Source organism: Neovison vison, chromosome 1, assembly GCF_020171115.1.
Source record: "Neovison vison isolate M4711 chromosome 1, ASM_NN_V1, whole genome shotgun sequence".
In the NCBI taxonomy this organism is placed as follows: Eukaryota; Metazoa; Chordata; class Mammalia; order Carnivora; family Mustelidae; genus Neogale; species Neogale vison.
Genome location: NC_058091.1, coordinates 22,588,014 through 22,601,965, shown reverse-complemented (window position 1 = coordinate 22,601,965; position 13,952 = coordinate 22,588,014). Strand labels below are relative to the sequence as shown.

The following is a 13,952-nucleotide window of genomic DNA, read 5'->3' as shown; positions in this document are numbered from 1 at the left end:
CAGAGATGGACAGAACCCAATCTCAGGGTAGGAAAATAATGAAGACATTAATAAAAATTCAAATGAACACTAGAAAGAGTTTACAAGCACCAATAAAATATGTAAATGAGCCTAAGAAGAGAGTGACCACTTGTAGAATAATGGCCCCTCAAAGATTCCCAGGACCTGTGAGTGGGTTATCTTGTGTGTGTGATTAAGGATGTTGAGATGGAAAGTTCATCCAGGTGGACCCAGTGTAATTATAGGGCCCTTAAGAGGGAGGCAAGAAGGTCAAAGGCAGAAGATGAGATGATGGAGAGCAAAGGTTGAAGTAATGTGCTTTGAAGATGGAGGAAGAGGCCATATACCAGAGAATGCAGGTGGCCTCCAGAAGCTGGAAATGACAGGAAATTTTTCTCCTCTTGCAGAAGGAACTTAGCTAATACTGATTTCAGCCCTTGTAAGATTCATTTTAGAGAAGCAACCTTGAGAACTGTATGATAATTGGGTTGTTTTAAGCCACTAACTTTGTGGTAATTTGTTACAATAGCAATAGGACTCTAATGAATGTCTAAAATGAGAAGACTGAAAGGAAGACATGTCTGTAAATATCTGAACAAAAAAAATAAAGAAATGGAGAACTTGAGGGAAAAGATAAAGATATTTGGAGGATAGATCCAAGAGACCTAATTAGTATCAGGTATTATGGAAGCAAAAAAGGAAGAGATGGAGAAGAGGCCAGAATTAATTTCTCACAGATAAAGAAAAACATCACATACAGATTTGAGGGCACCCCAAGTATAGGAAAGTTTGTTGAGAAAAGACAAACACTTGGACATATCTTGGTATGATTCCTGAATTCTGGAGTAGTATTAGAGAAAAGGGAAATATCTTTGTTGTTGATTTTTCCTATTATAAAAATGATACATTTCTAATATTAAAAAATCAGATGATATAGACAAGCACTTAAAAAATAAAAATGACTGTAAGTCCATGACTGAGAGATAACCACCATTAACATGTTTAACAGGTTGAGTCAGGTATGACTGACATTAAAATAGTGTACATATTTACAGTATAAAATTGGATAATTTTTGACAGAAGTATTCATTTGTGAATTCACCGCAACCAAGATAATGAACATATTCACGAATACTTCTTTGTAAAATCTCTCCTTCCTGCTACTATTTGCCTCCTTCCTGCCCCATCCCCAGGCAACCACCACTCTGTTTTCTAGCACTAAACTAGTTTGCATTTTCTAAATTTTTATATAAATGGGATCATACAGGATATATTCTTTTTTTTGGCCTGGCTTCTTTCTCTTAGCATAAGTATCTTCAGATTCCTCCAGGTTATTGCATGATGATTAGAAGGTTGTGAATTTCAGTTCCACCCTCAGCCTTCCAAGATGGGGTCAGGGAGAGGGGCTGGAAGTTGAATCAGTCAATGTCCAACGACTTAGTCAACCATGACCGTGTAATGAAGCCTCCATAAAAACCTAAGAGGACAGCTTTTTGGGCTTTTCTTTTAGAAGAGCTTCCATGTGCCACAAGGCAGGGCCCCAAGCTCCACAAAGACTGAAGTTTCTTTTCCAGGATCTTGTCTTATGTATGGCTTTATCTCGCTGTTAATTAGCATTATTTATTATATCCTTTGATAAACCGGTAAATGTACGTAAATGTTTTCCTGAATTCTGTGTGCTATTTTAGCAAATTAATTGAACTGAAAGAGGAGGTTATTGGAATCCCTAATCTGTAGCCCATCGGTCAGAAGCACAGGAAACAACCTGGGACTGAGGTGGGGGTTGGGGGAGAAGTCCTTTAGGACTGAACCCTTAACCTGTGGAATCTGATGCTATCTCCAGGTGGATGGCATCAGAATTGAGCTGAATTCTCAGACACCCTGGTGTGTTATCTTTTGGAACTGCTTGGTGTGTTGGGGAGAACCTCCTCCCATGTTGGAACTGGGTCTAGGAAGCTCAAAAGAACTGATAAGGCCCCAAATTAAAAGAATCTGTTTTCATTTAATTACTGATAGATATTTAATTGGGTGGCTATCAAATGAAAATGGTTCTTAAAATTCCGGTGCTAAGGGAGTAGAGTAGGGTCTGAAAATGACCTGTTCCTTTTGCAAATACTTCTCCTTATTATCATGCAAGTGGCCTCCCAAGGCCATTGCCACCTGTGTCTTATGTGAAACACTCACTTCCCTTAAATTTTGTCTCTAATACTTGTAGATGTTCCCATGGAAAAAAATTTAAGATTTCCATTTTCTTTTTTCATGGGTGTAGTATGTTGTCTAAGAAGCCCTGGCATTTCAGGTGTCAAGTGAAGTTGGGTGGAGGCCAAGTGTGTTGAAAAATTTATAAAATAATTTATTTATAAAATTGAGGAAGCCTGCTTGTTTTCTTGAGGTCCAAAGTGCTAGTTACCATTCTGGATATATGTACTTTCAATGATGTGACCAATGTGAATGAGCAATAATAAAGAAGTCATACCTCTTCTTCCTCCTCCTCTTCCTCTTCTATCTCCTCATCGGCTTCAGCTTCTGCCTGATAGTCTTCTGTTTCTTCATCATAATCTTCCATAGTTAACTCCCATGCAACATACTGGAAGGGTCCTGTAAAAAAAATTAATAAATACATAAAAAAGTAACTTTTGGGAAGATATTTTTAGGATAAAAGGATATTAGCATATTATAGTAATCAAAGATTAGGAAGAATGATTATAAAGATTGATCTTAGTTGACAGGTGTACACACCCAGGTCTTCACGAATTCTTTAAGTGACAACTGGCTGGGTTGGCCAGTGCTCTTTGGGCCTCGTGCTGTTCTGATTAACAGATTTAAATATTTGAAGTCTTGACCCTAAATATACTGGATGCTTTACTTTGTAAACCATCAAGAAGGTCTTCAAACTTTCATGATGCTTTTAATGATATAGTAATATCTTGACAATAACTGCTAAGATTACAGCTCTTACTTTCCATAGTCTCCACTACTCTTTGAAGTAGTTCCTCTGGAGTTTTGTCAGCAATCTCCAAGTTTAAAATGTGAATGAATGACTCTTTGATTGTTCCTTCCAGTTGTTTCCATATGTAGTTGAAATGTTTAATCTTCTCTTTAATTGGCTCCATTTCAGGAACATCAGGATAAGCATCTTCTGGAAACTCAGGGAGTACAACTTCTGAGGTAAAGGTTAGAGGAAAGAAAAACGATTCTTGAAATATTGTATCTTTAGCCATATTGCCAAAATAATTTATACTTTATAGTATTTTAAAAACATTTGAAAGAAATATACTTCATTTTCTAGGTAATAATATAAATGCATGAATTCATGTTTTAATTTATGCTTTGTTTTTTATATTGGCTTAGATGAATTATTATCTACTAATAAGATAAAAATCATGGATAATTAATAAGAATTTTGTATGGCAACTTTATTAGTAAAACATATAAAATAAAATTTGGTGAAGAAGAGTACTAAAGAGTACTAAACACTTTTTTAAAAATTTATTTATTTATTTATTTGACAGAGAGAGAGAGAGATCATAAGTAGACAGAGAGGCAGGCATAAAGAAAGAGAGAGAGAGAGAGAAGGAAGCAGGCTCCCCACTGAGCAGAGAGCCCTATGTAGGACTTGATCCCAGGACTCTGAGATCACGACCTGAGCCGAAGGCAGAGGCTTAACCCACTGAGCCACCCAGACACCTGCTACATACATTTTTAATGTAATAAGCTAAATTAATTGCGTATCAGCTGGCATACAGCATAGAAAGAAATGGGTAGGAAGTTGGTGCTATGCTTAAAATAAGGGACTGGACTAAAATAATATGAAAAGTATTTTCACAGACTAACTGTTTTTATAATATAACCTGTTTCAGATAATTCTTTAGTTTCCAGGCCATCTTTGGATCCTTTTGAAATTTCTGTTCCAACTGTGGCATCCTCAGCAGGCTCAACGACTTAAAAAAGAAATCTGATAGTTAGTGTTTGAATTTTAAAACATTATTGCTTTATGAAGTTTCTGGCACAAAGAAAATTTCAAAACACAGTTTAATTATATATACTATGTCTAAGTGAAAATACAGTTTTCCTGTTAAGTAAAGTATGGCATTAAATATTTAATAACTTAGGGCAGAAAATGAAGAACATATAACAACACATAAAAAGACATGGACCAAAATAATAATGGACATGTGGCACATATAAGTCTGACAGATAACTATTGTTAAATATCACTCAGACTAGCAGTTTCTCATATTTCTTTTAATTTCTTAAATACTCCTAAATATCATAAAATGGCAAGGAAAGACAATGATATATCAAAGCCCCAGCTATGGGCGTAAGTGTGGCAAAACTCAGGAGAATCTCCATAGTATCACTGTTGAAGGTAGAGAGCAAACATTGTTTTCCTGGATGATGTAAGACTTGCTTCACATGCACATTCAGCATAGATGAATAATTATCTATCTTCTCACCATAGTTTTTTCTAGTTCTGACACACAAATTTGTGTAGACCAAATTTATATTTGTATAATATTATATGAAATATAATATACATATATAGTCTCTATAGAATACATTATACCAATCATAATAATTAAGTTATATAATTAATTATAATAGATTGCAATTATTATATTATAATTATAATTAATTATATTATTCTAATATCAGAATAATATTCTACTAGAGTATTCTAATGGAGTATTCTAAATAACGGAATTAGAATAGATTCTAATTAATTAGAATATTCAGATAAATAGAATTAGAATATTCTAATGTGATATTTAATTGTATTTACATATTCAGAATAATAATGTATAATATAATTAAATATAACAATATAGTTATATTAAATCATATTTACATATCTAGAATAATAGGAGGGAGACAAACCATAAGTGACTCTTAATCTCACGAAACAAACTGTGGGTTGCTGGGGGGAGGGGGGTTGGGAGAAGGGGGGTAGGGTTATGGACATTGGGGAGGGTATGTGCTCTTGGGTAAATTGGAAGGGGAGGTGAACCATGAGAGACTATGGACTCTGAAAAACAATCTGAGGGGTTTGAAGTGGTGGGGGGTGGGAGGTTGGGGTACCAGGTGGTGGGTATTATAGAGGGCACAGCTTGCATGGAGCACTGGGTGTGGTGAAAAAATAATGAATAATGTTTTTCTGAAAATAAATAAATTGGAAAAAAATATTATTCTAATATTTTAAAAATATAATTATATGATATGTAATTATATTTACATATATATAAAAAACACTGTAACACTGGAAACTGTCTTCCAAGCTAAAGTAGTAGCTGGGTCCTCTTTCTACAGAATTCTATAGTTAAAACTCAAAAGAATAGGATGTAGAAGAAGACAAACCTAGGGCTGCTCTGGTGGTGACATGTGTGATTGTTAGGTGCTCAGTTATCTAAAGAAAAGGATTATAAATGATGGCAAAGACGAGAACACCAAGAATATACAGAGAATTCTAAACTGTCTTCATTTCTCTAATTACAGAATGCAAGTCAGAAATGATGAAGATTCAGCCTCAGTCTAGAAGAGACAGACAAGATGAATACTTACTAAACATCACCACTTGAACTAGGTCATTGCACATTAACTTGACGTTCAGGTCTATGTTGGAGAGTACCAGGCAAAACATTAAAGTGAAAGACACATATGGATATGTATGTGTGTTGGGGGGGGGGTTGGGTGTGGTTCTTATAAATACTCTACCTACCCTTCCTGTTGCCCTACTCCACCTGTATGATCTGAAGTCAGAAGCTTAATGACCAGAGTCACCCAGGAACCCCTAGGTGATTCTTTTTAAAAAATTTGTATTAATTTAGATTCTAGTGTAGTTAACATACAGTGTAATATTAATTCCAAGGGAACAATATGGTGATTCGACACTTCCATCTATTACTAAGTGCTCATCAAGGTAATTGTGCTCTTTGTCCCCTTCACCTATTTCCCCCACCTGCCTGCCCACCTCTCCTCTGGTAACCATTTGTTCTCTATAGTGAAGAGTCTGTCCTCTCTTTTTTTCTCCTTTGTTCATTTGTTTTGTTTTTTAAGTTTCACATATGTGTGAGATCATATGGTATTTGTCTTTTGACTGGTTTATTCTGTTTAGCATTATACCCTTTAGATCCAAATGGCAAAATTTCATTCTTTTTTTTTAATGGCTGAATAATATTCCTGTGTTTGTGTTTGTGTGTGTGTGTGTGTATCACATCTTCTTTATTCATTCATGTATCAGTGGACACGTGGCTGCTTCCATAACCTGATTATTGTAAATAATGCTGCAATAAACATAGGGGTGCATGTATCCTTGCAGATTAGTGTTTTTGTATTTTTTTGGTAAATACCAAGTAGTGTGATTACTGGATCCCAGCATAGTTCTATTTTCAACTTTTTGAAAAAACTCTGTAGTGTTTTCCACAGTGGCTGTACCGGTTTGCGTTCCCACCAAAAGGGCAAGAGGGTTCCTTTTCCTCCACATCATAGCCAACGCTTTTTGTCTTTTGTGTTGTTGATTTTAATCATTGTGGCTGGTGTGAGGTGGTATCTCATTGTGGTTTTGATTTGTATTTTCGGAGGATGAGTGATGTTGAGCATCTTTTCATGTGTCTTTTGGCCATCAGAGACTTTGGTGATTTTGATGCGGATCATTTACTGTATATACAGGAGTCCTCTCACCCACATTCTGCTTTCTGTGGTTTCAGTAAATTGGTCAGCCACGGTCCAGAAGCAGATGACAAGCTGTCAGAAGGTTAACAGTAGCCTCACGGTCACGCCACCATGTGTACCTCACTCACCTCACTTCATCTCACCATGTGGCGCTTTTTCATCTCACATCCCAAGACGGGGGAGTGCAGTACAATAAGATATTCTGAGACAGAGAGACTACATTCATATCTTGATTTTGAACTTCCAGCCTTCAGAACTGTGAGAGAATAAATTTTTGCTGTTTGAAGCCACTAAGTTTGTGGTAATTTGTTAATGGCAACCCTAGGAAGCTAACACATTCCTCAACAGTCTCGTTGAAACCACGCGTTGGAGAGCAATGTGGAATTTAGTGAAAATTCAGCAAGGGAGCAATGAAGGGGACTTGCTGTCATCCATCCTGTAGCAGACCCTGTTGGTAACTCACTCTTCTTCCTGGCAGAGCTGGGCTTTTGTTCTAGTGTTTACCCTTCCCCTCATGGCTGAGGGAGGGGGACCCCTCCTCCAGCTCCAGGAATTTATCCTGATTGGTACAAGCCAAAGAGTTGTTTCCTTTCTTTCTGTTATCAGGGGATGGAATGTGACTATTGACTTTGAGAATGCTGAGATTTAGTTTAGCCTTATCTAGGAGTGGGGATCCTGGGCTCTGGCCTTTCTAGAAGTTACGGAAGGCTGACTGCTAGCCAGTGACAAAGTTACTGAGGTATTAACGACTTGCAGACACCTTGCTAGGCGCTTTACATAAAATGTTTCTATCCCTGTAAAAGCAATGTTTGGTAACTATTCCTAACCCAGGTTAATGAAGAACTTGAGGTGCAGAACAAGTGACGTAAGGTGTCATATAGCAGCCAAGGTGAAGTTTAAACAGGGTTAATGAGATCATATGGATTACCTGCATTTAGAGAAAGCTTCAAACTCCCTAAACCTCTGACCTCCACCTCGCTGTCCAATCTCATCTTCCCCTTTCCTCTTGCTCGCTATGCTCTGGTCACACTCAATTTCTTCCTAGCCCATTGAGTTGTGCCCACCTCTGAGCCTCTGCAGTGGAAAGATCTTTGCACAGCTCCTTTTCAGTCTTTCTGCCTTGCCTCACATATCATTTTCTCAGATGATACTCTTCCGTGGCCATAATGTTGACTCTTGCTTCTCCTTCCAAATTACCCCGCTGGCCTCCAGCTTGCTCATTCATTCAACAAACATTTATGGAGCACCTACTAGATCCCAGGCTCTGCTTTAGTGTATTCATACATTTTATCCATAGCACTTAACACTATCATAATTATTTTAGTTATTTATTTGCTTATTCTATTCTTTACCATTGAATGACAACTCTTTGAAAAGGGATTTGAGGGATACCCGGGCGGCTCAGTTGGTGAAGTGTCTGCCTTTGGCTCAGGTCATGATCCCAGGGTCCTGGAATAGAGTCCCACATCGGGCTCCCTGCTCAGTGGGAAGTCCACTTCTCCTTCTCCCACTCTCCCTGCTTGTGTTCCCTCTCTCATTGTCTCTCTGTCTCTGTGTGTCAAATAAATAAATAAAATCTTAAAAAAAAAAAAGAAAGAAAGGGACCTTCACTATCTTGATCATTGATTGCTGAGTTTTTAGTACCTATGGCAGTGCCTGCTGCTTTGCCTGGTACTTAGAAAGAATTCAATAAGTATTTGTTAAAGGAATGTATTTCTTCATGTTTATTAATAGCTGACTCTATTATAGGACGATGAGGTGCTTGGAATAAAACATTGTGATAAGAGCCAATGGTTACTGGAAGCCCAGCTTCTTACAGTTCCATATAATTTGCCTATACTTAACTAGTACATAAAGAATAAATTGGTGAAGATCAAAGTGATTAACTAGCCTCTGAATGCATCTGGATGTAATGACCTTTTTTTTTTTTTTTAAAGATTTTCTTTATTTATCTGACAGAGAGAGAGAGACAGCGAGAGAAGAAACACAAGCAGGGGGAGTGGGAGAGGAAAAAGCAGGCTTCCTGCTGAGCAGGGAACCCAATGCAGGGCTCAATGTGGGACTCGATCCCAGGGCCCTGGAATCATGACCTGAGCTGAAGGCGGCCGCTTAACTGACTGAGCCACCCAGGTGTCCCTGGATGTAATGACATTTAAAGCACTGATTCTAAGCAATACATATGTCATTCCATTCTAAGAAGGCTAGAGTGACAACAGGTTTGAGATGAAGCTTCAGGTGTCTTACCTGAGTACTGACAGAGGCAATGATTACCTTGTGGCCCATGACAAAGGAAAAGATGTGTTCTCTAGCATGAGGCAGAAAAAACCTTTCTGGCTATATATTTCTTTCCTAGGGCTGCCAAAAAAAAATTGCCACAAACTTGGTGACTTAAAAAAATAAATAAAACCCTTAAAAAAGGGCGGGACAAAGGGGCGCTTGGGTGGCTCAGTGGGTTAAAGCCTCTGCCTTTGGCTCAAGTCATGATTCCAGGGTCCTGGGATCGAGTCCCACACGGGGCTCTCTGCTCAGCAGGCAGCCTGCTTCCCCCTCTCTCTCTACCCCCTCTCTCTCTGCCTGCCTCTCTGCCTACTTGTAATCTCTGTCTGTCAAAAAAATAAAATCTTTAAAAAAGGAGGGGCACTTGGGTGGCTCAGTGGGTTGGTGCTCTGCCTTCGGCTCAGGTCATGATCCCAGGGTCCTGGGATCAAGCCCCATATCGGGCTCTTGGCTCAGCGGGGAGCCTACTTCCAGCCTGCTGCCTGTGGTCTCTCTGCCTACCTGTGGTCTCTCTCTCTGTCAAATAAATAAATAAAATATTTTTAAAAAATAAATAAAACAAACCAATAGAAATGTATTCTCTCACAACTATGAAGGCCAGAATCAGAAATCAAGTTGTTGGCAGGGCTGTGCCCCTTCCACCATGCCAGATGAGAATCACTTCTAGCCTGTTCGGGCTTCTCTGGGCCACTGTCATTTCTTAGCTTGAGGCTGCATCATGGCAATGCCTGCCTCCATCTTCACATGGCCTTCTGCTCTGAGGGCGAGTCTAAGCTGCCTCTACTTCCCTTGTATACAGACACTTGTGACAGCATTTTGGGCCCATGTGGATAAGCCTGGATGATCCCCCCATCTCAAGATATTTAGTCACATCTACAAAGACCTTTCTTCCAAATGAGGTAACATCTGCAGGTTCTAGAAATTAAGATGTGGACATTTCTTTGGCAGCCATCATTTGCTTACCATTGGGTACTCTGGATAAAATTTAAAAATTCCAAAGTAATGGATTTATGATAGAATGGTTTTTTCTTTTTCTTTTCTTTTTTTTTTCATGTGGTAAATTCATATACTGTAAAATTTACCATCTTAGCCATTTTAGGTACACAGTTTAGTGGTATCCAATATGGCCACACTGTGGTGCAACCGTCACCCCTTTTAGTCCATAACTCTTTTCACCTTATAAAACAGAAACTCTGTACTCATTAAATAATAACTCCCTATTCTTCTCACCCCCCTAAACTCCTGGTAACTATTATTCTACTTTCTAATTTTATGATTTTGACTACTCTAAGTACTCCATATAAGTGGAATCATAGGGTCTTTGTATTTTTGTGATTGGACAGGGCAGCTTTAAGTGAAAAGAAAAAAAATGCCCCCTTAAGTAATTTAGAAGAGAAGACTCTGGGTGCCTGGGTGGCTCAGATGGTTACGTGTCTGCCTTCAGCTCAGGGCATGATCCCAGGGTCCTGGAATCAAGCCCCACATCGGTCTCCCTGCTCAGTGGGGAGCCTGCCTCCCCCTCCCCCTCTACTACTCCCCATGCTTGTGCTCTTTCTCTTTTTCTCTCTCTCTCAAATAAATAAAATCTTAAAAAAAAAAGAAGAGAAGACTTTGTGGAGAAAGAGACCTTTGAATAGAAGAAGTAATCAGTGGCTAAAGCAGATGCAAGACCTTTTGTGAAGCCGAATGTGGCTCAATGTGGCCAAAACAGATCATTTTACGGAAGCGAACCTGCCCTGGAGAAGCCCAGTCATGTCTACACTGTCTAGCATTGGTCTAGGATTGACCCTAACTAGAGTAGGACACTAGCTTTAAAAGATCCAGAGTAGGCTCTCTGGGGGGAAATAATCAGATTAAAAGCAACAAAACTAAATTGTTCCCCTAGACCTGTTACATTCATAAATACTAATTGTGAGATATTGTGGATATTGGAACTATGGGGATGTGTTTGATGTGTTATATTTAATGCATGTCAGTTTCTTTTATTTCTTTTGGTATTTTACAGCCTGTCTTCTTATAAAACATAGGTGGAAGAATTGTTGTCAGTCAAATTGATTAGGTATTGAAAAAAAATGAAGTTTCTGGTCACACCAGTCAGAATGGCTAAAATTAATAAGTCAGGAACAAATAGGTGTTGGGGATGGTGAGGATGAGGAGAAAGGGGGACCCTCTTACCTGGTTGGTGGGAATGCAAGCTTGGCAGCCACTCTGGAAGACAGCATGGAGGTTCCTCAGAAAGTTAAAAAAAAGAGCTACCCCTACAACCCAGTGATTTCTCTACTAGGTATTTATCCAAAGGATGCAAACACAGTGATTTGAAAGGGCACCCCCACCCCAATGTTTATAGCAGCAATGTCCACAATAGCCAAACTATGGACGGAGCCCAGATGGCCTAGACAGATGAATAGATAAAGAAAATGTGGTATATGTATGTACAATAGAATATGACTTAGCTATCGCCTGGGTGGCTCAGTTGGTTAGGCAGCTGCCTTCGGCTCGGGTCGTGATCCCAGCATCCTGGGATCGAGTCCCACATCAGGCTCCTTGCTCCGCAGGGAGCCTGCTTCTCCCTCTGACTCTGCCTGCACTCTGTCTGCCTGTGCTTGCTCTCTCTCCTTCTCTCTCCCTGACAAATAAATAAATAAAATCTTAAAAAAAAAAAAAGAATATGACTTAGCTATCAAAAAGAATGAAATCTTACCATTTACAACAACATGGATGGAGCTAGAGGGTATTATGCTAAGTGAAATCAGTCAACCAGAGAAAGACAAATATCATATGATCTCTTTTATATGTGGAATTTAAGAAACAAAACAGATGAACATAGGAGAAGGGAGGGAAAAATAAAATAAGATAAAATGAGAGGGGAAGATAAACCATAAGAGTCTAAACTAGCATCTGCCTTTGGCTCAGGTCAGATCCCAGGGCCCTGTATGGGGTTCCCTGTTCAGCGGGAGACCTGCTTCTACCTCTTCCACTTCTCCTGCTTCTGTTCTTTCACTTGCTGTGTCTCTCGCTGTCAAATAAGTAAATAAAATCTTAAAAAAAAGAAAAAGAGACTCTTAGCTATAGGAAACAAATTGAGGGTTGCTGGAGGTGAGGAGGTCGGGGATGGGGTAACTGGATGATGGATATTAAGGAGAGCACACGATGTAACGAGCGCTGGGTGTGATACACAACTTATGAATCACTAAACTGTACCTCTGGAACTAATAATATACTATATGCTAATTAACTGATTTTAAATTGAAAAACAACAACAACAAAGAAACAAAAAAACAATGAAGTTTCTAGGTAGGAGTTCAAGTCAACAGAGTTGAGGGATTCCTAAAAGGCAATTGTGTGTTTCATCCTGCTAACTCCTCTGTCTGGCACAAGGTATCTGATTTTATACTTATTGTCCCATAAAGCTAATGCTAATCTTGTAGTAAAAATGATGTGTGTTGAACTTGAAATTTCTCACTGTAATTACAAGTTTTGGTTACAAGTTCTGGTCCTTGTACAGCTAACAGCAGGTTCCCAGCCCTTAACTGCTCTAGATTGGCATCTAGCTGCAGGTATCTGAAGACCTCTAGTTTGTAGGATTAGTTTCTAATCTAGTAGTAATCATGCTTGAAAGTATTTTTGTGCCTCATTGCTACCACAGTGGGGTCTCCCATCTTGCTGCTTTAAGATCCTGTCTGGTCCTGAGAGTGACTTTCATTGCCCACAGACTACTTCTTGCCCTGTACTTATCCACAGAGCTGGACCCCTGCAGTAGGGCTGGCTCACTGAGTGTGGGACCTGTGCACTTGCACAAGGTCTTTTGCTTGGAACGGTCTCATACTTAGACTAATGCTCTTCCCTGTCATTTTAATTTTTAGTAATTTTACCTTTGAACTGTTTTGTAAGCAAAAGCCAGAGGGGCTCCAATGGGACAAAAGAGAGGGCATGTGAGCAGAGATAGGCACAGTATGTGTTTGCCATCCCTTGCCCTCACATTCTCATGAACATTCCTGATGCCCTGTCATTACCCTAGAATTCCAGGGGACCACATATGAGGGAGTGTGACCCACTGGTCGGGGCAGGGGAGGATGATGGCAGCCCTGAGATACCACACTTTCCCTTCAAACTAGAATTTGCTCCAGATACTGAAAGAAGGTGATAACATTCAGAGACATAAATAACCAAGGAAACTTCCTTACTCATGTTACTTTCCTGTATTAGCTAAACACTTAGACTGAAAAGGATGACACAGAAGGAAAAGAAAAGATACGGCAATCCAGAGTTCCCTATCTTGCAGTCTTTCCTTAACCATTAGGAAGCTAAAGTTAGAGAGTGTGCTAGAACTTATGTGCATATTAAGAAGTGAAGTTAAAAACCCAGCTAGTTTTGTGCATGAAGCTGAATGAACAATGAAATGCATGTAAGGGGAGTCTGGGTGTTGGGGTCTGCTTAAGAGCTAAGCATGGAGCCTGCTTAAGATTCTCTCTCCTCCCTCTGCCCCTCCCTCCACCGCTCCTGCACCCCCCCCCAAAAAAGAATGAAAGGCAATATATGTCTAAGCTGCAAAATACAAATTGTGTAATTATGGTGATTCCACATATGAGTTAAATGCTTTTATATTTGCATTTCAAAATAGCATTGTATAGCATAAAGACAAACAGTAAAATTCATGCCAGTGAATAAAATTAAAAATTTTTGTCTACTTAGAAAAAGATTAATTAGCAGATAAAAAGCACCATGACAAACTGAGAGAGAGGCCATGGAAGAAAAGAAAACGCTTTATATTTTAGTATGTTTAAAAGCACTTTTCCCTGCTTTTGGAACCAGGTGACTCACAGATTACATGGCTGGCCCTGGTCCTGAGTGCCGGTACCACGGCGGAGATCTGGCTTTCCTACCACACCACAGACCAACTGATTTGAACTAAATGGCTGCTCTCTGGGAGCTCCTGTCACCATTCTTCACCTGCTGCCATTTTGTTAACAAAGAAAAGACAAATACACACATGTGTGCACGCACAG

The 13,952-nt window shown here is 39.2% G+C and overlaps 1 protein-coding gene across 1 annotated transcript in view; it reads right to left on the bottom strand.

Annotated features, from left to right (window-relative positions):
- AK9 (adenylate kinase 9) overlaps positions 1-13,952 on the bottom strand; it is a 117,565-nt gene that overhangs the window by 49,911 nt on the left and 53,702 nt on the right. Inside the window, exons 20-22 of the mRNA XM_044244454.1 lie at positions 3,852-3,941; positions 2,960-3,163; positions 2,477-2,598 (exon numbers count right to left, since the gene is read on the bottom strand). Coding sequence (XP_044100389.1) covers positions 2,477-2,598; positions 2,960-3,163; positions 3,852-3,941 — 416 coding nt within the window. The remainder of the gene's footprint in view (positions 1-2,476; positions 2,599-2,959; positions 3,164-3,851; positions 3,942-13,952) is intronic.